Below are 22,324 nucleotides of genomic sequence, written 5' to 3'. Positions count from 1 at the left end.
ATAATTTTTTTTAAATACTAAATATTTTAACAGACATAGGATAGGGGAGAATGTCGTAATAAAAGTGACAGTAGTATATATCCAAAAGGGTCTTTTTATAATAATTTAGGAAGGAAAAAAGAACTCCTTTAGTTTAAGGATGAATTAAGATAATTTTGAAGTTTAACTAGACGTAGACTCACGCAAAACTTGAGAATAAATAATTTTTTTGTATTGTAATATAATGTATAATTTTTTTTCTCTAAAATTTTTTGAAGATAATTTGTTCTCCCTAAAAATTAAACAATTTCTATTCAATCCAATTAGGTCTACTTCAATTCAATTCAGTCCACTCGATCAATTTCAATTCCCCCATTAGTCCATTTGGGCCTTAAATTGATTCTTTTTATAGGTTTTCTTTTCAAGTTTTGCTAAAAAATTCATTATTTTCTTAATTTTTTTGGTTGAAAAGTATGAGATTTTATTATATATGAGCTTAACTTTTTAGTTTTGAGTTAAAAAATAAAAATAAAATACTAAAATAAACATTAGTAATTAGAAATATAAGCCCTAAAAGTTCAATAAAATGATAAATATTCAAGAGTCTTATTTGGTCCACATTGGTTCTATTTGGTCCAATTTGTTCTATTCGGTCCATTCAGTCCTATTTAGTCCATTCTGCCCACTAAAGTTCTATTCAGTCCAATTTGGTCCAGTCGGTCTTATTCATCAGTCCAGTTTGGTCAGTCCACATTAGTTCTATTTGGTCTAGATTGGTCCTATTCGGTCCATTCTCTCCACTTTGGTTCTATTTGGTCCTATTTTGGTCCACATTGGTCATATTCAATCCATTATGTCAACTTTGATCCTCCTCAATCCTATTTGGGCCATTCAGTCATTGTGGTTCTATTCGGTCCATTTTGTCCTCTTTGGTTCTATTTGGTTCCTTCTGTCCACTTCAATCCTATTTAATAAACATTGGCGTTCCACTTCGGTCCATTTTGTCCATGTTAGTTCACTTCTGTCCATCTACTCTAGTCCAATGTGGTCATGTTCAGTCCATTCTATCCACTTCAGTCCTTTCTGGTCCATTAGTTTCTATTTGGTCCATTCGGTCATATTCTGTCCATTTGGTCCTTGTGTTCCATTTGGTCCAATTCGGTCCATTCAGATCTCTTTGGTTCATTTTGGTCCACTTCAATCTATTTTTGTGCACTTACATAATGGGAAAAAACATGTTTGTGTTAAAAGCACCTAACTAAATTCAAATTTATTATATATATATATGTGTGTGTGTGTGTGTGTGTGTGTGTGTGTGTATACACACACATATATTTCAAACTCGTAATATCTAAAATCTTAAGCATATTATTTACTATTGTTACGCTTTTCCACATTAATGTAGCATTTCAATCCACTCCGGCATGGCTAAATTTAAGTAAAATTCTTTCTAAACAAAAAGGCTATGTGTGTACAAATATAATCTTTAGGGTAGTTATTCATTAGGTTGATTATACCTTTAAGCAAAATATAAATATATACATATATGTATGTTTGTACCGTTTTTATTTAAATAAATTATTTAAATTATTCATTCTCTTAAAAGAGATTATCATGATAATCAAAACTCATATCAAACTTATATTAAATATGTATAATTTATTCTCTAAATTTTATTGTAGAGAGAGAGAGACACTACTTGTGTTGTGCTTGGACTATACTTCTCCACACATATGATGAATGGCTTGAGACTAGAGCATCAAGAAAAGAACAAGATGGAAAGTATCTGGCTTTGAGAACTTGATAGAGAAGTGATTCAGGCCTATGAACTAATCTCCACCCTTGTTCAACCAAGAGAGCTAGGTTGAACATACTCAAATCCAAGAATTTAATAGCCCTTCCTGTTTAGGTCTACACAATTTTCTCCATTTCATCTAACGACATTGATTATGAATATTATATATCTGAAGGCAAGCTCCTTTTTAAACAAAAAGGGGCATTAGTTCTCTAAAGTGAAAAACTTTTATCAATTGAACTAATTAGAACTTGACTAAGAAAAACAACAAGATAGGCAAGCTTAATATCACTAAGAAAACACAAGCACATGACGACCATAGTTAAAGCAAATTCATAACAATATTTTAGTTCATTGAACAAGATAACTTTGCATAACTATTGTGTATTCATGAGAATTTGATGGTTTAAGAAAATGGGACTTAAAATGATTTTACAGATATGGGAACAAAACCACTGCATGAGGAGAGGATCTGGGGAAGCTTAATAACTTTTGAGTCACTTGTAGAAATTCAGGTAGCACAAGACGCTTTTGATTTTGCATATCTCGTGATGCAATGATAACCATCTTCTCCAGAACCATTGCATTCTTAAGTAGAAATTGTACCACTAAAATGAATGCTTCTGTTGTGCAGAAAAACCTTTCTCCAAAACCAAAAATCTTAACAGTCTTGAGGCATACTAGCAAAGACTTGAAATAGAACTCTCTTGATTTCCAATGTTTCACTTCATCACGGTAAGAGTGGCGGCAGTGTATATCTAGAAACTGCAAAATAAAATACATTAGCATGAAAGTTCAATTTTAAATTATGATATTTCGTCATGTTACAATAGAGTTGACATAGGACAAGGAACAAAGCCAAATCAGATTTGGAATTTCTAAGTAAGCTCTAGAAAACTTGGATTTTGAGAATTTAGGGTTAGGTTTTGGTAAGAAAAATGTTGGAAAATAGTAAATAATATGAGAAAAAGAATTGAAGGATTAAGGGATGCAACAAAGGTGAAAATTAAAACTTTGGTTGGGTAGCCGTTCTAATTAAGGTTGTGACATTGTGAATAGTATTTTGCTTTTTTATGGGGGTATTTGGGGCTATTTGATGGATAGCTAACATAGGATTTTAAAGTTTTGAATATTAGGGTTTAAAGGCTGATAAATCAATTTGTGTTTGCTAGATTTCAAGTTCCTGAAAATTTTAAAGATAAAGAATAAACTTCTAAGCATCATGCCATTATATCACACAAACTTCAAACAAAGCGTCACAACTTCTGATAAATAAAATAAAACTCATTCTTCTTGAATAGAAAGCAACTAGCCAATACCTATTCCTAGTAAATTACTAAACTCAAATAAAACCAAATAAGGCTCAATATAATACTAGAATAGCTTATATCCTGAAACTTGAAACTTGAAACTTAGAGAATTATCATTGACACTTAAAAATAAATTAAGTGAAAGAGTCTTCTGGTTGCCTATGCCAGAAATTCTGGATAATAACTTTGGCTATGAATGACCTCATACTCAAACAAACGGATTTCCAAAAATCTATTACTAGCTAATTTCTTGTTGTGAGAAGAAAGATGTATTGTCAATAGGAAGATTTTGAGTAAACAGTCCATAAAAAACCACTTCAACAATCAAAAAGGTCAACAATCAACGATTACTCTTTACGTCAAGAACTCACAGGATCAATTTGATCCCATAAAAAGTTATTATTGAGCTAAAAAAATAACAAGATACAAAATAAAAATTAATGATTAGAATTAAGCCTTCATTAAAGTTTGTTTGATATGACATTCTGGAAATTGGAACAAGAAATACATACCATTGACCCTACATAGTGGGAGGATGTGATGTCTATATTCAATGTCTCAACATAAGGCGAACTTTGAAGTAGGCTGGCAATACCAGGAAGGTTCTCTTTTTCCATGCTTGTTTTCATTGTTAAACATTGGCACTTTGACAATGGAGAAGGCAGACGTTTCATTGACATTATAGATACAACCTAGGTCCATCAAAGCAAGATGCAAAACACATTAAGGTAACACTAAGGTAAAGTGAATGACAAGAACAAAGTTCATGACCAATTGTAAAATTCATTGCCAGTGAACAATTTAGCTAAAATGTGTCAATTAATGTGTGCAGACAATGATATAAAAGAAGGCCTTATTTGGCACTAAAAGTCTAAAACAAGTGCCTACATCTTATCACGAAATTAAAAGTAGGTGTGAGTGTCTCTAACTCAAAATCTGAACCCATGAAATTGGACCAATAATATCAGGTCCTTTAACTATTGATTGTTTACAACTTGGATTAAACTCAAGATACTCGGGAGCTCAACTCACAACAATAACAACAATGAAGCCTTAATCTCAAATTTTTGGGGTCTGCTAAGCCCAACTCACAATAGAGAGTATGGTAATTTTCCAATACTCTTATAAATCAACAAAATGCTTTTTCCGCAAAATCAATTAGTACAATAACTTGTAACCAAAAAAGCATAGATGCTGTGCATTATTCTAAAAGATACAATCTTGATCTCTGCAAATGGAAATCAACATTAGCAATCAAGAAAAACAAACAAAACAAAGAGAGTTATTAAGGAAAACTAACCATGAGACACCAACTGCCAACAGTGAGTTTCTTGACATGATGCACACTCTCAAGAATGTCTCTCACAGTGTCTTGGAACTCCTCACAAGCACCCTCCTCCTCATCACTATCATACCCCTTCCACATGTTGAAATCGAGTTTAGCCTCAACCAATGCCGACACATCCTTTATCCGACACCTCCTCATAAAAAAAACCCCCAAAATCTCTAAACACTCGATCTTTGGAGCCACAATTTCCAGTTCCAACGCACGCTCCTCTCTTTCCAACATATCTACCAAATAGCTATCTATCACCAATTTTCTCAAACTCTCAGACACTATGTCCAGCCGATTAAACTCATAACAATCATTCAATTCCAAGTACTCAAGTCTAGGACTACCCATTAACACTTTCCTTATCAAATCTTCACACAACGCAGATTTCCGAATACACAAGCGCTTGAGTGAAACCCAACAAAGTAACCCAATAGGCTTAATTTTGCAGTAACTAAAATCGAATTCGGAAACAAACTCATTGGCGTAGAGATACTGAGGCAATCGGTATTCGTTAGCATCTAGCAGAGAAAAACAAGGAGATGATAATTGTAGACTAAGTTTGTCAACCTTAGCAGTTGTGGCGAAACGAACCCAAAGATCGAGGTGTCGCTTGAGGTGTGACTTGTACTCGAATTGGACGGAGAAATTTGCGAGTTTTGGAGCCCTGTGCAGGAGTAGGGCATCGTCTACTTCGCTGGCAAAAGCGGTGGCGGTTTTGTATGACTGTGTGAAACTGAGAGAGGGAACGGAGGTCCAAAGATAGGCCCATCTTTTGGATAAAACGCTGGTTAAGATAGCGTCTTTGGTGGGCAAGAAGGAGAGGATGTTGAGGAGGATGGAGTGAGGTAAGGTGGTGATTCGATCTTCTAGGGTTGGTGCATGTTTGCGGCGTTTGGTTCGATGATTATCGCTTGATTCTTCTTCGTCTTCTTCTTCAGAATTATTGGGATTCGAATATTCATAATCATAGTTGTCTCTTGGAGTTGGGCTTCTTCTTTCCCCATAGATAGTAGAATCATAGCTCTCTTCCTCTTCCATTATCTTCTCAACTGCCAGTAGTGAATATTGTAATACACGCACCTTCTATTCTTCTTTAAAATACAAAGCAAACGGGTTTGTTCTATCAATTAGGGCTACAGATTAGTTAGATTGGGCTTCAGATGGCCCATCTAATATCAATTTATTTATACAATAGGTGTAAAACCTTTTTTGTTTTTTGTTTTGTTTTGTTTTTTTTTTTTTTTTTCGGTTTTAATGTGTAAAACCTTAATTAGACTAGCCTTCTTTTGAGTTTGGGATGTAACCAACTGTGGGTTTTTTTTTTTTTTTTTTTTTTTTTTTTTTATAAATAGTTACAATGGTGAAATTTTGATTCAAATCCTGGACAACTTCCATAAAAACTTTAAAAAATGGCAACCGATTGAGTTACAAATTGTTTGCTAGATATAACATTATAACCAAAAGTTTAATGCATAATTGATCCATTTGGCTGTACCTTATTGTGGATAAAAGTGATTCCCTTATAGCAAGGAATAGTTATAAGTAAACTCCTCTTTAAAGGTGTTATGATAGCAAATCCTTTTATTTTTAAATTGCTTCAACCTAAAAATAAAGGACTGAACCCTAGATCTATTATTCAACCATTAGCTATTTTATTAATTGAACTAACTGGCACCCAAAAATGATAGTAAATCCTTAATGTTAGTAATAAAAGTTCATTAATCCTAAACTCATTCCTTTTTTTTTAGAAGGTAAAAGGAAGATGATTGTGGGCTGTTATAAACTCAATTAAAAAAATCTTTAGTCATTGAATAAAATATTTGAGTCCAAATCCCGCCTATGCTATTGCTATATATATATATATATATATAAATACTAGGTTGTTTTAGCATAATTGAAAAAAGTTTTAACATAAAAGGCAATCATTATGGAAAGAAAGCCATAAATTCAAATTCTATAAATAAATAATAATGTAAGAGGGAGATATCTTTGGATCATGGACATGTGCAAAGTAGTCAATAAAATTGATATAAATCTTAAGAACGATGATAGGAGTACTACTACAATATTTTTTTTACTACATATAAGCTTTATAAACGGATATGTCAACTTATAAAACAACACAAAACGCAAAAATTAATTAAGAAAATTGTTTATTATGTTGTTGATGACTTGATGCACACCAATCACATTTATTATCACGTCAATTTATAACTATTTTGTAGTAAAAGAACCAAAAGATATTATCCGACAATGTCATTGAAAGTTTGAAACTGCAAAGTGATTAAAATCAAATCGAAAACTTGATAAGCAACTTTGAATTGCAAAGTGATTAAAATCAAATAAAAAACTTGACAAGCAACAATACCATTGACATTCAGCATGAATATATCACACTTTTTTTTTTTTTTTTGATAATCAAATATATCACAAATTAAGAAAACATAAGTACATGAAATCGGAAGCTAAAGAATATTCATATAGTTAAAAAAAAAAAAAAATCCTTCAATTTGACTACTCTGCGTAACTAGTGTGTATTTATGAGAATCTTATGGTTTATGAGGACTGAGCAACTAAAAAATATTTTACTAATATGGGAACATAACCATTGCATGAGGAGAAGATCTAGGGATACTTAACAACTTTTGAGACACTCGTAGAAATTTAAGTAGCATATATTAATGCGTCATTTTCCATAGCACATGGTTCATTGAAAACCATCTTCTCCAACACCTTTGCATACATAAGTAGAACTTGTACCACAAAAATGAATACTTGCTTTGTGTGGAAACTCTCCAAAACCAAATATCTTGACAGTTTTGAGGCATTGTAGCATAGACTTGAAATAGACCTCCTTTAATCTACAATGGTTCACTTCATCCAAGCTTTTTACTAGAAACTGCAAAATAAAAGTACATTAGTCCATTTTGAAGTTCACTTTAAATTATGATATCTTGTCATGTTATAATAGAGATGATGTAGGAGAAGGGAATAAATCCAAATTAGATTTGAATGAAATAAGGATTATAGGGTTTCTAATGAGCTAGGATTTGGGAATCAAACAAAGGGGAATAACTAAAACTTAGGTTGCTATTCTAGGATTATAAACAAAAACTCGTAAACAGTATATAGCCTTTTAATTGGGTATTTTAGGCTATTTTGAAGGATAGGTGATTTTGGATTTTGGGATTTAGATAAGGATGATAAACCAATGGGCAATGATTGAGTTAGTTCTCTTGTGCATTAGATCCGTCAATATTAGCATGATTGTCCACTTTTGCTCACATGTCATGATCTTAATGAATCCAATGTACAAGAGTAATGAACACAAGCCAATTCTTAATCAATGTGTGCATGCTAAATTTCAAGTTGCTGGAAGAATTTGAAGATAAATAAGAGACTCTTTAAGTAGATGACTGATACCTATCACTAGTGGAACATGATGGACTTTTACTATGAAGCCCCATATAAGTCACTAACTCAAATGAAACCAAATTAAGACTTACAATTAGAATAGCCTATATCCAGACATTAAAAACTTACAAAATTGCCCCTAACACTTAAAAGTAAATAAAATTAAAATGAAGGTGAAATTGACTTCTTGTCGCCAACGCCAGAAATTCTAGATAGTAACTTTGGCAATAAATAACCTTTTATTTCTAAACAAACAGATTTCCAAAAAATCTATTACTAAGGCTATTGTTGTAAAAAGAAAGATGTATCATCAATGAGATGCTTGAGTAAGTGAGAAAGTATATTATATTTTGGTAATACCAACTCAATATCTATTTTGGTATTTCCTACCCAATAAATAAGTGACACCTGTTTCAAAAAACCACATCAGACTGCTCTAATAAATGATTAATTTATCTTCCTGATAGTATAGAAGATTGTGATTAATTTATTGGAGTAGTCTGATGTGGTTTTTTGAAACAGGTGTCACTCATTTATTAGGTAGAAAATACCAAAACAGATGTTGAGTTGGTATTACCGAAACATGATATATTTTCTCTAAGTAAGGAGGGCCAAGCTCCTCGAGGAAATCTTTTTTACCCAATAAATAGATAGATTTATCTACAACAATAACATGCAACAATAAAGCCTTAGTTCCAAAGTTTTTGGGATTCGCTATGGATCCTTAACAAGATTAGTTAGGATCGGCTCCATATAGTCTTTACTTCTATTTTATTCTATCTAAAATAATGACCTTTATTACTTCTTTAATTGACACAATGAACAAAATAAAATTAATGATTAGTATTAATTCTTCATTAAAGTTCCTTTGATACCATAAAACATTCGATAAATTGGACAAAGAAAAACATGCCTCTAACTCTACATTGTAGGATGATATGATGTCTAAAACCAATGTCTCCACATAAGGCAAACTTTGGAGCAGGCTTGCAATGCCAGGAAGAGCCTATCTTTCCATGCTTGTTTTCATCGTTAAACATTTGCACTTTAACAATGGAGAAGACAGATTTTTCACTGACATTATAGATAAAAACTAGGTCCATCAAAGCAAAAGTTACAACACAATAAGGTAAAGCGAATGACAGAATAAATAACACGACTTTAAATAAACATCGCAAGTGAACAATTTAGCTAACATATTTTACAGAACACTAAATTATATAAATGTGAATATATACAATGAAATAAACTAAGCCTTTTTGGAACCTTGATTCAGAGTTGAATACAATCTGTAGACATTCATGCTACTACAAATGGAAATCAACATTTGCTATCAAGAAAAACATGGAAGTGTTTCATATGACAATCGAAACAAAGAAAAATAATTAACAGAGAGATTCAAGAAATTAAAACCAACCATGAGACACCATTTTCCGACAGTAAGATTCTTGACATGATGCAGACTCTGAAGAAGTTCTGTCACAATATCTTGGTGTTCCTTACAAGCATCCTCCTCTACGCTTTCATATTTCACCAACAGCTCGAAATTGAGCTTAACCTCAATCAATGTCGAAACATCCTTTATCCGACACCATATCCAACCAATTGAACTGATAACAATTATGCAATTTCACGGATTCAAGTCTAGGACTACCCATTAACACTTTGTTTATCACATCTTCAGACAAGGCCGTGTACCCAAGCGCTTGAGTGAACTCCAACCCACTAACCCATTAGGCTTAATTTTGTAGAAATGAAAATCCAATTTAGAAACAAACTCATCAGCGTAGAGATGCTGCGGCAATGTGTATCCATAAGGTTTGATATAACTCGATGATGAACGTAGACAAAGTCGGTCAACCTTGCCAATTGTGACAGAGAAATTTGTGAGTTTTGGAGCTCTGTGTAGGAGCAGAGCCTCATCCACGACAGTGAAGCTGAGAGAGGGAACGGAGGTCCAAAGATAGGCCCATCTTTTGGATAAAACGCCTATTTTGATAACGTCTTTGGTGGGCAAAGAGGAGAGAATTCTGAGGAGGATGGTGTTAGATAAGGTGCTGATTTGATCTTCTTTAAAGATTGGTGCTTGGTTCAATGATCATCGCTTTATTCTTCTTCTTCTTGAGAATTAATGGGGTTTGTAGCATGGCTAGAATAGTGAGGGGAATAGGGAGCTCTTTCTTCGCTGGAAGTTGAGCTTCTTTCGCTAGAATCGGAGTTTTCTTCCTCCATTCTCACTCAGCTCAAGTAGTGTTTGTGATTCTGTGAAAGGTGAGATACTATAGGAAAAAGTGTAATACCTAAGATGGGAGGAGGGAGGCGGGTCAGTGGTTGTGCGAGAGAGGCAAGGATGCGAGTCAGTGGCTATCGCTGGCGGCGGCTAGGGCTTGGGTCTCCACTGGCAGCAAGTCAAATGGAGGCTAAGGCTTTGGGTCTAAACCACCGGCAGCTAGGGTTTGTCCCCTTTCTCTCTCTAGCGCCGTCATGCATTGTGTAAAACAAAAATTAGATAATAAATGGGTTAAATTCGTAACCGGGTTATAATTTAAAATTTGATTTCAACTGGGTCACTAAAATCTTACGTGAAAATTAGTTATTATAATTTTTTAATTTAAAAAATGTCATGTCATTTTTAAAAATGTCAAGTCATTGTTCTGTTAGTCACATAAGTAATATTACTAATGGCAGTTAGTAAAATGACTGATACAACTTATTTTTTAAACTTAAGGGACCAATTGTGCTCAGTTGAAACTTGAGGGACCAATATTGTAGTTTTACCAAACTATTAATGGATGACTTGAATTTTAAATTAATTGATTTAAAATATCTTAATTTAAAATTTATTAATTTTAGGTATTATTTAAAATTTAATGATTTTAAAGTTTTAAATTAATTGGTGGAATTATCAAATTCAAATCCTTGACATTTTAAAACTATTCAAATAAGATATTTAAATTTTAATCCCTAAATTCAAATGACCAAATCATACCATCCATAATGCACGTTTGATTGGTGTGTGTGTGTGTTTTTGTTTTTGTTTTTGTTTAATGTTTTAGCTTGTGCCTTTGTAGATGAGGTAGTAAAAGACACGTCCCCATGGATTTGTTCAACTACATAGGGCTGCAGATTAGGCGCAGTAAGTTTGGTTGGGCTACAGCTGGCCCATCTAATGTCAATATATAGGGAAATGTAATAATAATAATAATAATAATAATAATTAATAAATAAATAAATAAATAAATGAAAGTTTTTTTGTGATTGAATAAGAATATATATATATATATATATATTTTTTTTTTTTTTTAAACTCAACGGTGCCTTTTCATAAGAATTTCCAATAGCTTATGCTTAAGCCTTAAAGAGTTAAAAGAGGCATAATCGATAATATTGTTCATCCAAAAGCTATAAATAAATAAACAAACCTTGCATCAGCTTATTCATTTTGCATCCAAATATATTATTAACTGGAGAAATTATATGTTCACAACATTTTTATAATATTTTTACAACAAATTCTAAATAGTAGGTTGTAACTAGTTGTTATTGTTGGAGCAAAAAAATAATCTTAATATTAGGTTCAAATTTGAACCAATTACAACTAACCATTTATGATTTGTTGTAAAAATGTTGTGGATTGCAAAGTGATTAAAATGAAATCAAAAACTTGATAAGCAACATAACCATTGACATCAACCATGAATTTATCCAAAGGCAGGCTTAACATCACAAAGAAACATTACTGCTTGAAATCGGAAACATAGCAAGATTTTAGTTCATTGAACCATACTAATCTGCATAACTACAATGTATTTATGAGAATTGATCATTTAAGATGATTGAAAATTTTAAAATGATTTTACTAATATGAGAACATAACCACTGCATTAGGAGAGGATCTAGGAAAGCTTAACAACTTTTCTGCCACTCGTAGAGATTCCTGTAGCATATTATGTGTTGGATTTTGCATAGCCCATGGTTTAGTGATAACCATCTTCTTCAACACCTTTGCATTCTTAAGTAGAAATTTTACCACTAAAATAAATTCCTTTTTGTCGAAGGTTTTTGCAGAACATAAAATCTTGACAGACTTGAGGTGTAGTAGCAAAGACTTGAAATAGATCTCCTTTGATTTCTTCACTCCATAGTCTACATCAGAGTGTCTTACACACTGCAAAATAAAAGCACATTAGCATATTTTGCAGTTCACATTCAAATTATGATATTTTAACATATCATAACGGAGTTCACACAGGACAAGGGAACAAACCAAATCAGATTTGGAATTCATGAGTCAACTTTGGACAACTTAGATTTTGAGGATTTAGGGTTAGGTTTTGGTAGAAAAAAGACTGGAAAATAGTAATATTATAGGATTTCCAATGAGAAAAGGACTAAAGGAGTAGTAGGATTTGAGAATGCAACAAAGGTGAAAAACTAAAACTTGGGCTGCTGTTCCAAGGCTGTAACAATAACTCGTGCACAGTATCTTATAGGGGTATTGGAGGCTATTTGATAATTAGGTGATTTAGGATTGGGCTACTTACACTTTGCCCACCTATGGCTTGGGTCGTTGTAATGTTGCCTACGCGTGGTTTTAAAAGAGCCAATCTACTCACCCAAGGTTGGCTCTGTTATGCAGCCGTTACCCACTTCATCACTTCCACCATTAAAAACATTAAAAATAAAAATTATAAAATTATAAAAAAAAATTATAAAAAAAAAAAAAACTCAGAAAAAATTAAAGAAATAAGATCTGAAAGGGTTATTTGTAAAAATTGTGGAAGTTATTTGTGTTTTGACTCAAGAACACTGTTCATATAAAAAAATGGTTTGCCTCCATGAATCTCATCCTCAATCAACATGCTCGTCCCCTAAAATCATTCAAATGAGCTTCCCCTTATGAATCCAAAACCACAGAGCATTCTTTGTACCAAGATTAGAAGAGTTTCTAAACTAATGTATAAGAAATGCCTTTTCTATTTTTCACTTACCAATCAAAAAAAAGAAATGCCTTCTCTTTGTACCAAGTATGCTGGTCCAGCGGCGTATGTATGTTCTGAATTTTAACAAGTTGCTGTCTCTAACATGCTATGTCCAAGCTGAAACATAACGCTTGTGTTGTGTTTGTGTCCAAATTTCATAGATCTAATTTGATGTGCAGGGCAGATTATAAAAATAATAATAATAATTTGATGTGCAGGGTAAGGCACAGATTGTTTTGAAGATGCCAGATGCTAACTCAACTTTGAATCTTCAAGTAGGTCTATGCAAATTGTTAAGAGACTAGCTCAGGCATTAGTTCAGCTTAGGCATTAATTCAGTTGATCATGATTACTGTTAATTAGGGAGATTAGAGTAGCTGTTATGGCAGTGAGATGTTTGTTAGTTAGTTGATGATGAGGGGACAGCTGGTCGAGTTAGTTACTACAGCTGGCAGTAGTTAGTTAATGGCAGTGAGCATTTGTACACTTGTATAAATAGCTATTGATTGTATTGAATCTACAGGCAATAAGAACAGACTTGTATTCCTTTCATTTCTTCCTTACTTTCTTAATTCTCTTCTATTCTTTAGGAGGCCTAGCTGACCTCGAATCTAGCTACTCATATAAGACTTTTACAATTGGTATCAGAGCAGGTCCATCCTGCAATCAATGGCAGAAACACGATCTCAAGCTGTCCTCAATGAATCCATTGCTTCTCTTCGCACAGCCTCAGATCACCATGCCAAAGATATTGAGGAAATCCACAAAATCACCCATATCCATGCTCACACCTTAAATAAAATGAATCAGCAACTCAATGCAATTCTGCAAAAGCTGAATTCTTTAGACGCAACTAGGCAACAGACCCCAAGAAACCACAAAATTCAATCAAACACTTCAACAATGCTTGCTATCTCCAAACCCTTGAGATTAGGATTTCCACGATTTTTAGGAGAGGAGCCTACTAGGTGGGTTTATAAGACCAATCAGTATTTCAGGTACTACAACACAACTCTCGATGAGCAATTGTTATTGGCTTCATTTCATATGGATGGGGAGGCATTAGTGTTGGTTCCAAGAAGGAGAAGACACTGGGTTGTTTAAAGATTGGGGAAATTTGATTAAAGCTCAACAGATCAGGTTTGGGACAACAGCCTATGATGACCCTATGGAAGCTTTAACAAGATTGAGGCAATCAAGAACAGTGGTTGCATACAAGTCAGAATTTGAGGCTTTATCAAACAGAATCAAGGAATTGTCACATACAAGTCAGAATTTGAGGCTTTATCAAACAGAATCATGGAATTGTCTCCAAGGCACAAGCTCAGTTGCTTTCTAAGTAGATTGAGGGATGAAATCAGGCTACCAGGGAAGATGTTGAATCCTCTTACCTTGAATGCAGCCTTTGTGTTGGCTAAGATTCAAGAAGAATTTTTGCTAGCAAACAAGAAGAATTCCAAGAATGTCCAAGAACAAATCAGACCCTCTATTCTTGGGGCCCCTAAACTGACTGCAGGCAATGAAACCAAGATCAGGCTGCCAATTAAGAGGCTTTCTCCAGCTCAAGTAGAAGAAAGAAGAAGGAAGGGGTTGTGTTACAACTATGATGATAAGTGGTTTCCAGAACATAAATGTAAGGGGGCTAAGTTGTTTTTTGTTTGAAGGGTTAGATTTTGGACCAGAATTGAACCAAGGTGATTACAAAATTGAATAGAGAGTTAGAAGCAGAAGCAGTGCTGCAAGACAGTCATGAAGAGGAAGCAGAAATTACCTTGTATGCTCTCATTGGTAATCCTACTCCAAGAACCATGAGGGTCAGGGGCAGAATTGAAAAAGAAGGTTTAGTAATTCTTTTAGATTCTGGTAGTACACACAATTTTATTGATGTTTCATTGCTTTCTAAACTACACATTCCAGCGGATACTACTCAAGTTCTTGATGTAAAAGTAGCTAATGGAACCATAATCAAAACTCATGGTCTTTGTAGTGATGTTTTAGTTGTGATACAAGGCCAAAAATTTTATGTTCAATTGCATGTCCTGTCCTTGGGTGGATGTGATTTGGTCTTAGGAACACAATGGCTCAGTACTCTTGGGGTTATTAGTTGGGACTTTAAGCTCTTGACTACATCCTTTATGTATTGTGGTCATCAAATTCTGTTACAAGGCATGTAGGCTGCAGATTCCAGTTTACAAGGTGACAATTTCTTAAAAGAACCACCCAAGAAAGGATTGTTAGTTCACATTTCAGTGCAAGGGCCTACTGCAAGTGCACGGCAGAGTGTTTATCCAGCAGAGATTGAAGCTCTATTGCAGGAGTTCAGTGGAGTTTCTGACACACCAGTTGGGTTACCTCCCTTAAGAAGGCATGAGCACCAAATCAACTCGAAGAATGGAGCACAACCCATTTGTCAGAGGCCCTACAAGTATCCATACTATCAAAAGGCTAAAATAGAAAAGATTGTTAAAGAATTATTGGAGGTTGGCCAAATCAAGAATAGCCAAAGTCCTTTTGCCTCTCCTGTTTTGCTGGTCAGGAAGCAGATGGTTATTGGCGAATGTGCATAGACCATAGAGCACTTAATCATGAAACAATTAAAGATAAATACCCAATACCTGTCATAGATGAATTGTTAGATGAACTCCATGGTGCTTGTTTTTTTTTTTTCTAAATTGGACTTGAGGTCTGGTTAACACTAAATCAAAATGAGGGAAGATGACATTCCTAAGACAGCCTTTAGGACTCATGAAGGGCATTATGAGTTCTTGGTCATGCCATTTGGCTTGACCAATGCCCCTTCTACTTTTCAGTCCTTGATGAATGATATTTTCAAGCCATATCTTAGGAGGTTTGTAACTTTTTTTTATGACATTTTGGTGTACAGTCATTTTTTGGCTGATCATGTTAACCATCTCAGAACTGTTTTGAGCATATTAGCTGAACATCATTTGTATGCAAAGAGATCCAAGTGCATGTTTGCTTGTCTAGAGGTAGAGTACCTTGGACGTCTTATGTCTGGTGAAGGTGTGAAGGATGACCCTAAGAAGATTGCTGCTATGTAGCAATGGCCTACCCCTACTGATGTTAAGGCCTTGAGGGGATTTCTTGGTCACACTGGGTATTACAGGAAGTTTGTGCAGGGTTATGGTCAAATTGCAGCTCCATCAACAGCCTTGCTGAAGAAAGATTACTTTTCATGGTTTAATGAGGCTGAGCACTCATTTGTTCAACTCTAGTTAGATGTCTCTAACCCCCCAGTGCTGGCTTTACCAGATTTCAACAAGCCATTTACTATAGAATGTGATCTTCTGGCCAAGGCTTAGGTGCTGTCCTAATGCAAGATCAGAGGCCCATTGCCTTAAACAGCCAAGCTTTGAAGGGAAGAAGTCTTTCCTTATCTACTTATGAAAAAGAATTGCTAGCCTTGGTGACTGCAATAAAGAAATGGAACTTATCTTTGGGGCAAACCTTTCTATGTTAAGATTGACCAACAAAGTCTGCAGTACTTATTGGAGCAGAGAATTGGTACACCAGCACAACAAAAATGGATCACCAAGTTGCCTGGTTATGATTTCATAGTAGAATATAAGAAGGGCAAGGAGAACAAGGTGGCAGATGCCTTGTCTAGAAAGGACACAGCCACTTCAGAGGGAGATGTTAGCTTGTTACAAGTTGTTGATGATAACTATTCTGGTCTAGTGAGCACTTGTTGCATCATTTCCTTTCCTACTCCCACTTGGCTTGCAGACTTGAAGACTAGTTATGAAACTGACCAGAGGGTGCAAGGATTACTTCAGTCATTACAGAGTGGGGAACAAGCTTCCAAAGGCTTCTCCTCGTAGAATGGTTTTTTGTTGTACAAGGGAAGGCTCTATGTGGGAATTCAAGGTGATCTTAAAGCCACTGTGTTGCACCAGATCCATAATGGACCCTTAGAGGGACATTCAGGATACTTTAAGTCTTTACACAGACTCCAACAGGACTTCTACTAGCCAGGAATGAAAAAGGATTTGAAGAAACACATTAGGAAGTGTGACACTTACCAAAGGGTGAAGACTGAGACTTGTAAACCAGCTGGTTTACTGCAGCCCTTACCTATTCCAGTAAGACCATGGCTTGACATTAGCATAAATTTTGTGGAGGGTTTACCTAAATCTCAACAGAAGGATGTCATTTTGGTAGTGGTGGACAGGTTCTCTAAATATGTACATTTCATTCCCCTAGCACACCCTTATACAGCCTCAAGGGTAGTGGCCTTATACATGCAGTTTGTCTTCAAGCTTCATGGAATGCCTTCTTCAATTGTGAGTGATATAGATCCAATTTTCACTTCACATTTTTGGACCGCATTGATGAAACTGCGAGTGAAATTAGCAATTTCTGCTGCTTCTCACCCTCAGACAGATGGCCAAACTAAAGCAGTGAATAAGAGCTTGGAGCAATATCTCATGGTTTTTGCTGCTGACAGCCTCACAGCTGGGTGGAGTGGCTTCCATTAGCAGAGTATTGGTTTAATACCAATTTCCATACTTCTACTAATCTCACTCCCTTTGAAGTCCTATATGGCTACCCACCTCTAAGATTGCTTGAATATATGCCTGGCACAACTAAAGTTGTTAGTTGAGGCAGTAGATGCTCAATTGAAATCCAGGCAGGAGCTAGACTTACCTCCTGGTTCTCAAATTCATCCAATATTTCATGTTTCATGCCTTAAGGCTAAGCTTGGCCAGCAGGTGACACCATGTTCCACCCTTCCATCAGTGAACTCTGAAGGTACCCTTAGTCCAGAGCCAATAGCTGTATTGCAGGAAAGGTACCATTAGCTCAGAAATAGGGGACTTCACACAGGTTCTCTCATTCAGTGGCAGGGAGGAACTAAAGAGGATGCTACTTGGGTGAATTTATATCAGCTTCAGCTGCAGTTCCCTTACCTTGTGGGCAAGGTGTTCTAAAAGAGGGGAATTTGTTAAGAGACCAGCTTGGGCATTAGTTCAGCTTAGGCATAAATTCAGCATTAATTCAGTTGATCATGATTACTGTTAATTAGGGAGATTAGTGTAGCTGTTATGGCAGTGGATGTTAGTTAGTTAGTTGATGATGAGGGGACAGCTGGTAGAGTTAGTTACTACAGCTGGCAGTCGTTAGTTAGTTGCAGTGAGCATTTGTACACTTGTATAAATAGCTATTGATTGTATTGAATCTGCAGGCAATAAGAACAAACTCGTATTCCTTTCATTTTTTTCCTTACTTTCTCAATTCTATTCTATTCTTTAGGAGGCCTAGCTGACCTCGAATCCTGCTACTCATATCAGACTTTTACACAAACATCCAATTTTTTGAAATCAATTTTTGCCAAGGAGCAATAAAAATTTGATTGGGGTTTGATATGTGATACAGGATGTTCAAGGGCTTGAAACTAGGTTGCTTACTGAAGGATTCATGTCATCGTGGATTTTTTATAAGGCTAAGTTTGAGCACGTGTTCACTGAAGTGATTTCCTAGTCAAGGATCGAATGGGTTTGAGTGGGGAAGGAAAATAAGACCAAACTGGATCTGGGATCGGTTCATGAAGGCATCAGAATAAACATAAATCTCAAATTCTTGAGCAAAGAGTTGCCAATTGTGATAGAGAGTTATGGACCCTATTCAATTGTTATGTCCACTATCTTATTAATAGGCATTGACTTTGTTACGGTTTTAAGGTTGGGATGGGATTGAATTTCCCTGTGGAAGGAATTTGTTGATGCTTTTAGACAAATGGAGATCAAAGTTGAAAATGCTATCAATGTAGGCAGAAGCAGTGAGGAAGGAAGAAACTTTGACAAAATCTTCAAGTTTCTTTAAGGCCAAGTTTCAATTTGGGGGCAAAATCAATTCAAAGATCATTTAATCAAAGAAAGATGGGCAAAGATGAAATTTTTTAAGTAACTTTCACAATCTTTACAAATACCCTATTCAGATCTTAATTACTTTGTTTTTCATAGGTTTTGCATGTTTTTAATGATGTAAGTGATGAGGTGGGTAACCGCTATATAACAGAACTAACCTCTGAATGAGCAAGTGACACTTTTCAAACCACGGGTAGACAACATTAAAATGGCACATAGCACAAATGAGTAAAGTATAATTAACACTTTAGGATTTTGATGTTTTGGATTTTAAGGTTTAAAGGGTGATAAATCAATGTGTATATGCTAAATTACAGGTTGGGAAAAATTTAAAGATAAAAAATAAACTTCTAAGCATCACACCTCATATATCACACAAGCTTCAAACAAAGCATCATAACTTTTGGAAAGAAAAAAAAAAAATCATTCTCAAAATGAAAGCAGATGACTAAGCTGAAACTAAACCCGTAAACTGAAAGAAACCAAAATAAGACTTAATGGACTATTAGACTAGCCAATTTTCAGAAACAAGAAACTAACATAATTTCCCTTACACTAAAAAATAAAGTAAAGTAAAGTAAAATTGGCTTTTCATTGCCTATGCTAGAAATTCTGGATAGCTTCTTTTTTTTCTTTTTTTTAATAAGTAAGAAGTCTGGATGGTAAATTTAGCAATGAATGACCTCTTTTTCAAACAAACAGATTTTCAAAAATCTATCGCAGAAGTCTTTGTTGTAAAATAAAGATGCATTGTCAATGAGAAGGTTTTTCGTAAATAGTCCACAAAGCAACCACTTAAAAGAGGTTGACAATCAACATTAACTCTTTATGTCAAGGACTTAAGGGGGCCAAACTCTCCTCGAGGGAATCATTTGACCCCTAAATATTTAGACACGTTGCACTACAACAACAACAAAATCCATGATCCCAAATTTTTTGGGTTAGCTATAAATCCTCAACAAGATTAGTTAGAGTCAGCCAAATGTATTCTTTTCCACAATCCTACTCTATCCAAAGTCATAGGCTCTGTTACTTCCTTTATTGACACATTAAACCAAAATTAAAAAAAAGAAGTAATGATTAAAATTAACCCTTCATTGTTTTTTGATATGACAGTCGGGAAATAGGTCCAAGAAAAACATACCGCTGACCACATGCAGCCCCAGGATGTGATGTCTAAAACCAATGTCTCCACATAAGGTGAACTTTGAAGTAGGCTTAAAATGTTGGGAAAATCACATTCCCCCATGCTTGCTATTGTTAAACATTTGCACTTTGACAATGGAGAAGGCAGATGTTTCACCATCATTATAGATAGAGCCTATGTCCATCAAAGCCAGAAGCAAAACACAACAAGGTAAAGTAAATGTAAGAAAATAATAACACAACCAATCATAATATACATCGCCAGTGAACAATTTAGCAACATGTTTTACAGAACACTAACTTACATAAATGTCAATATATCCCAAATGCAGACAATGAAATAATAAAAAAAGCCCTTTTTAGAAAGCCAAGACCTTGATTAAGAGTTGACAGATTATCATGACGAATCATTCTTTGGCACTAAAGCAAGTGCCCTCTTATCATGAAACTAAAAGCAGGTGTCTCTAATACATCAGCAGAACAAATTATCAAACATGTGTTACATATACTTTATCATGATGAATCATTATTTGGCACTAAAACAAGTGCCCACATCTTATCATGAAATTAAAAGAAGGTGTCTCTACCTCAAAGGTTGAACTCATGAAATTGAACCAATAATATCAGGCCCTTTAATTGTTGATTGATTACAACTTGGATTAAAATCAACATGCTCCAAAAAAAAAACCTAACTCACAACAACAACAGCCTTAGTCTCCAAGCCCAACTCACAACAGAGAGTATGGTGATTTTTCATTTTGGTATTAATATAAAAACTTTAAAGCAATATCAAATAGTACCATTGTAGTCAAAGGCACAGGCAAGGCTTTAGTGAGGCGCTCGCCTTTAGAGCCTAGGCGAGCAAGGCTACTGCCTTAAGCCATGAAAAAGGCACTAAGGTGAGAACCTCAAGTTTTTTTTTTTTTTTTTTTTTTTTTTTTTTTTTTTTAATTTTTTTATAGAAGTTTGTTGTGAATCTACTATTAGATATTATTTAAAAAGGAATGTTATAAAACCTATTGTTATTTAACTTAATTTGCAAAAATTTGTTGTAAAACTTAATGATATATAGAAGCTCGTTGTAAAACCTATTGTTAGAATAACTAATAGAGCCTAAACCATGTTAATCCTATCTGAAATGATTTCATAGACCTAATTTCTTCATGAAACATATTGAAAAACACTTCATTATAATATTTTAATACACTAGGTGCTTATGATCTTTCTATATGTATAATAAATATATTAAGAATTTGGCACTTCGCCTCAGGCGATACAAGGCCTTGTCCCCTTAAGGTCACCTTTCGACTACCTTGAATAGCACAATAACTTGTCACTAAAAATGCAATAGATGCTGTGCATTATTTTATATGTAGGGCCTAGCCAAGCAATGACACTACCAACAATAAAAGATACAACCTTGATCTGTGCAAATGTAAATCAACATTAGCAATCAAGAAAAACAAACGAAACAAAGAGCGTTATTAAGGAAAACCAACCATGAGACAAGAACGGCCAACAGTGAGCTTCTTGACATGATGCACACTCTCAAGAATGTCTCTCACAATGTCTTGGAACTCCTCCAAAGCACCCTCCTCCTCAAAATCGAGCTTAGCCTCAACCAATGCTGACACATCCTTTATCCGACATCTATTCATATAAAAACACCCAAAATCTCTAAACGCTCAATCTTTGGAGCCACAATTTCCAGTTCCACCTTACGCTCCTCACTTTCAAACATATGTTGCACATAGCTATCTATCACCAATTTTCTCAAACTCTCGGACACTATATCCAACCGATATAACCCCCAAAACTGAAGCAATTCCAAGGATTCAAGTCTAGGACCACCCATTAACACTTTCCTTATCACATCCTCACTCAAGGCCGAGTACCCAATACACAAGCGCTTGAGTGAACTCCAATGTGGTAACCCATTAGGTAAATTTTGCAGCAACTAAAATTGAATTCAGAAACAAACTCGTTGGCGTAGAGATGCTGAGGCAATTGGTATCTGTCAAGATCGAGACAATCTTGACTCCACAAGTGTAGACTAAGTTTTTCTACTTTGGCATTTGTGGCGAACCGAACCCAAAGATCGAGGCGAGGATTTAGTACTGTGTCGTAATCGTACTCGAATTGAATATCGAAGTTTGTGAGTTTGTGAGCCCTGTGTAGGAGCAGGGTATCATCCACGACTTTGGTGAAATCTTCTAAGGGTCCGAAGTAAACGGAGTCGAAGCTGAGAGAGGGAAGGAAGGTCCAAAGAGAGGCCCATCTTTTGGATAAAACGCCCGTTTTGATAGCGCCATTAATGGGCAAGAAGGAGAGGATGCTGAGAAGGATCGAGTCAGGTAAGGTGCTGATTCGATCTTCTTCTAAGATTGGTGCGTGTTTGCTTCGTTTGGATCGATGATTATGGCTCGATGATGATTCTTCTTCTTCATCATAATAATAATTATTGGGGTTTATAT

At 35.0% G+C, this 22,324-nt stretch overlaps 2 protein-coding genes across 2 annotated transcripts; both read right to left on the bottom strand.

The window, feature by feature from the left end:
* Window positions 1-2,206: 2,206 nt before the first annotated feature.
* Window positions 2,207-5,458, bottom strand: LOC111986042 (putative F-box protein At1g49610). The gene is made up of 3 exons (XM_065767963.1): window positions 4,385-5,458; window positions 3,597-3,776; window positions 2,207-2,539 (listed from the first exon to the last, which is right to left on the bottom strand). Exons 1-3 carry the CDS (start codon window positions 5,456-5,458, stop codon window positions 2,207-2,209), a joined length of 1,587 nt encoding a protein of 528 aa, XP_065624035.1.
* Window positions 5,459-11,551: 6,093 nt separating this feature from the next.
* LOC111986041 (uncharacterized) lies at window positions 11,552-21,732 on the bottom strand. The gene is made up of 3 exons (XM_065767962.1): window positions 21,350-21,732; window positions 19,849-20,025; window positions 11,552-12,002 (listed from the first exon to the last, which is right to left on the bottom strand). The coding sequence occupies exons 1-3, from the start codon at window positions 21,506-21,508 to the stop codon at window positions 11,694-11,696; spliced, it is 645 nt and encodes a 214-aa protein (XP_065624034.1). The 5' UTR covers window positions 21,509-21,732; the 3' UTR covers window positions 11,552-11,693.
* Window positions 21,733-22,324: the final 592 nt, after the last annotated feature.

The sequence above is a fragment of the Quercus suber genome, unplaced genomic scaffold (assembly GCF_002906115.3).
Source record: "Quercus suber isolate HL8 unplaced genomic scaffold, Cork oak 2.0 scaffold_870, whole genome shotgun sequence".
NCBI lineage: Eukaryota > Viridiplantae > Streptophyta > Magnoliopsida > Fagales > Fagaceae > Quercus > Quercus suber.
This window is presented reverse-complemented; position numbering and strand designations above follow the sequence as displayed.

Bases quoted from the DNA above. Each gene is read 5' to 3' on its own strand.
- LOC111986041 (XM_065767962.1), bottom strand. From the start codon at position 21,508: ATGAATAGATGTCGGATAAAGGATGTGTCAGCATTGGTTGAGGCTAAG. The intron at 20,026-21,349 runs GTTGGTTTTCCT...TGATGGACATAG, and splicing joins TTGGCCGTTCTTGTCTCATG to GCTCTATCTATAATGATGGT. The intron at 12,003-19,848 runs GTATGTTTTTCT...TTTATTTTGCAG, and splicing joins GGGGCTGCATGTGGTCAGCG to TGTGTAAGACACTCTGATGT.
- LOC111986042 (XM_065767963.1), bottom strand. From the start codon at position 5,458: ATGGAAGAGGAAGAGAGCTATGATTCTACTATCTATGGGGAAAGAAGA. The intron at 3,777-4,384 runs GTTAGTTTTCCT...TGATGGACCTAG, and splicing joins TTGGCAGTTGGTGTCTCATG to GTTGTATCTATAATGTCAAT. The intron at 2,540-3,596 runs GTATGTATTTCT...TTTATTTTGCAG, and splicing joins CCCACTATGTAGGGTCAATG to TTTCTAGATATACACTGCCG.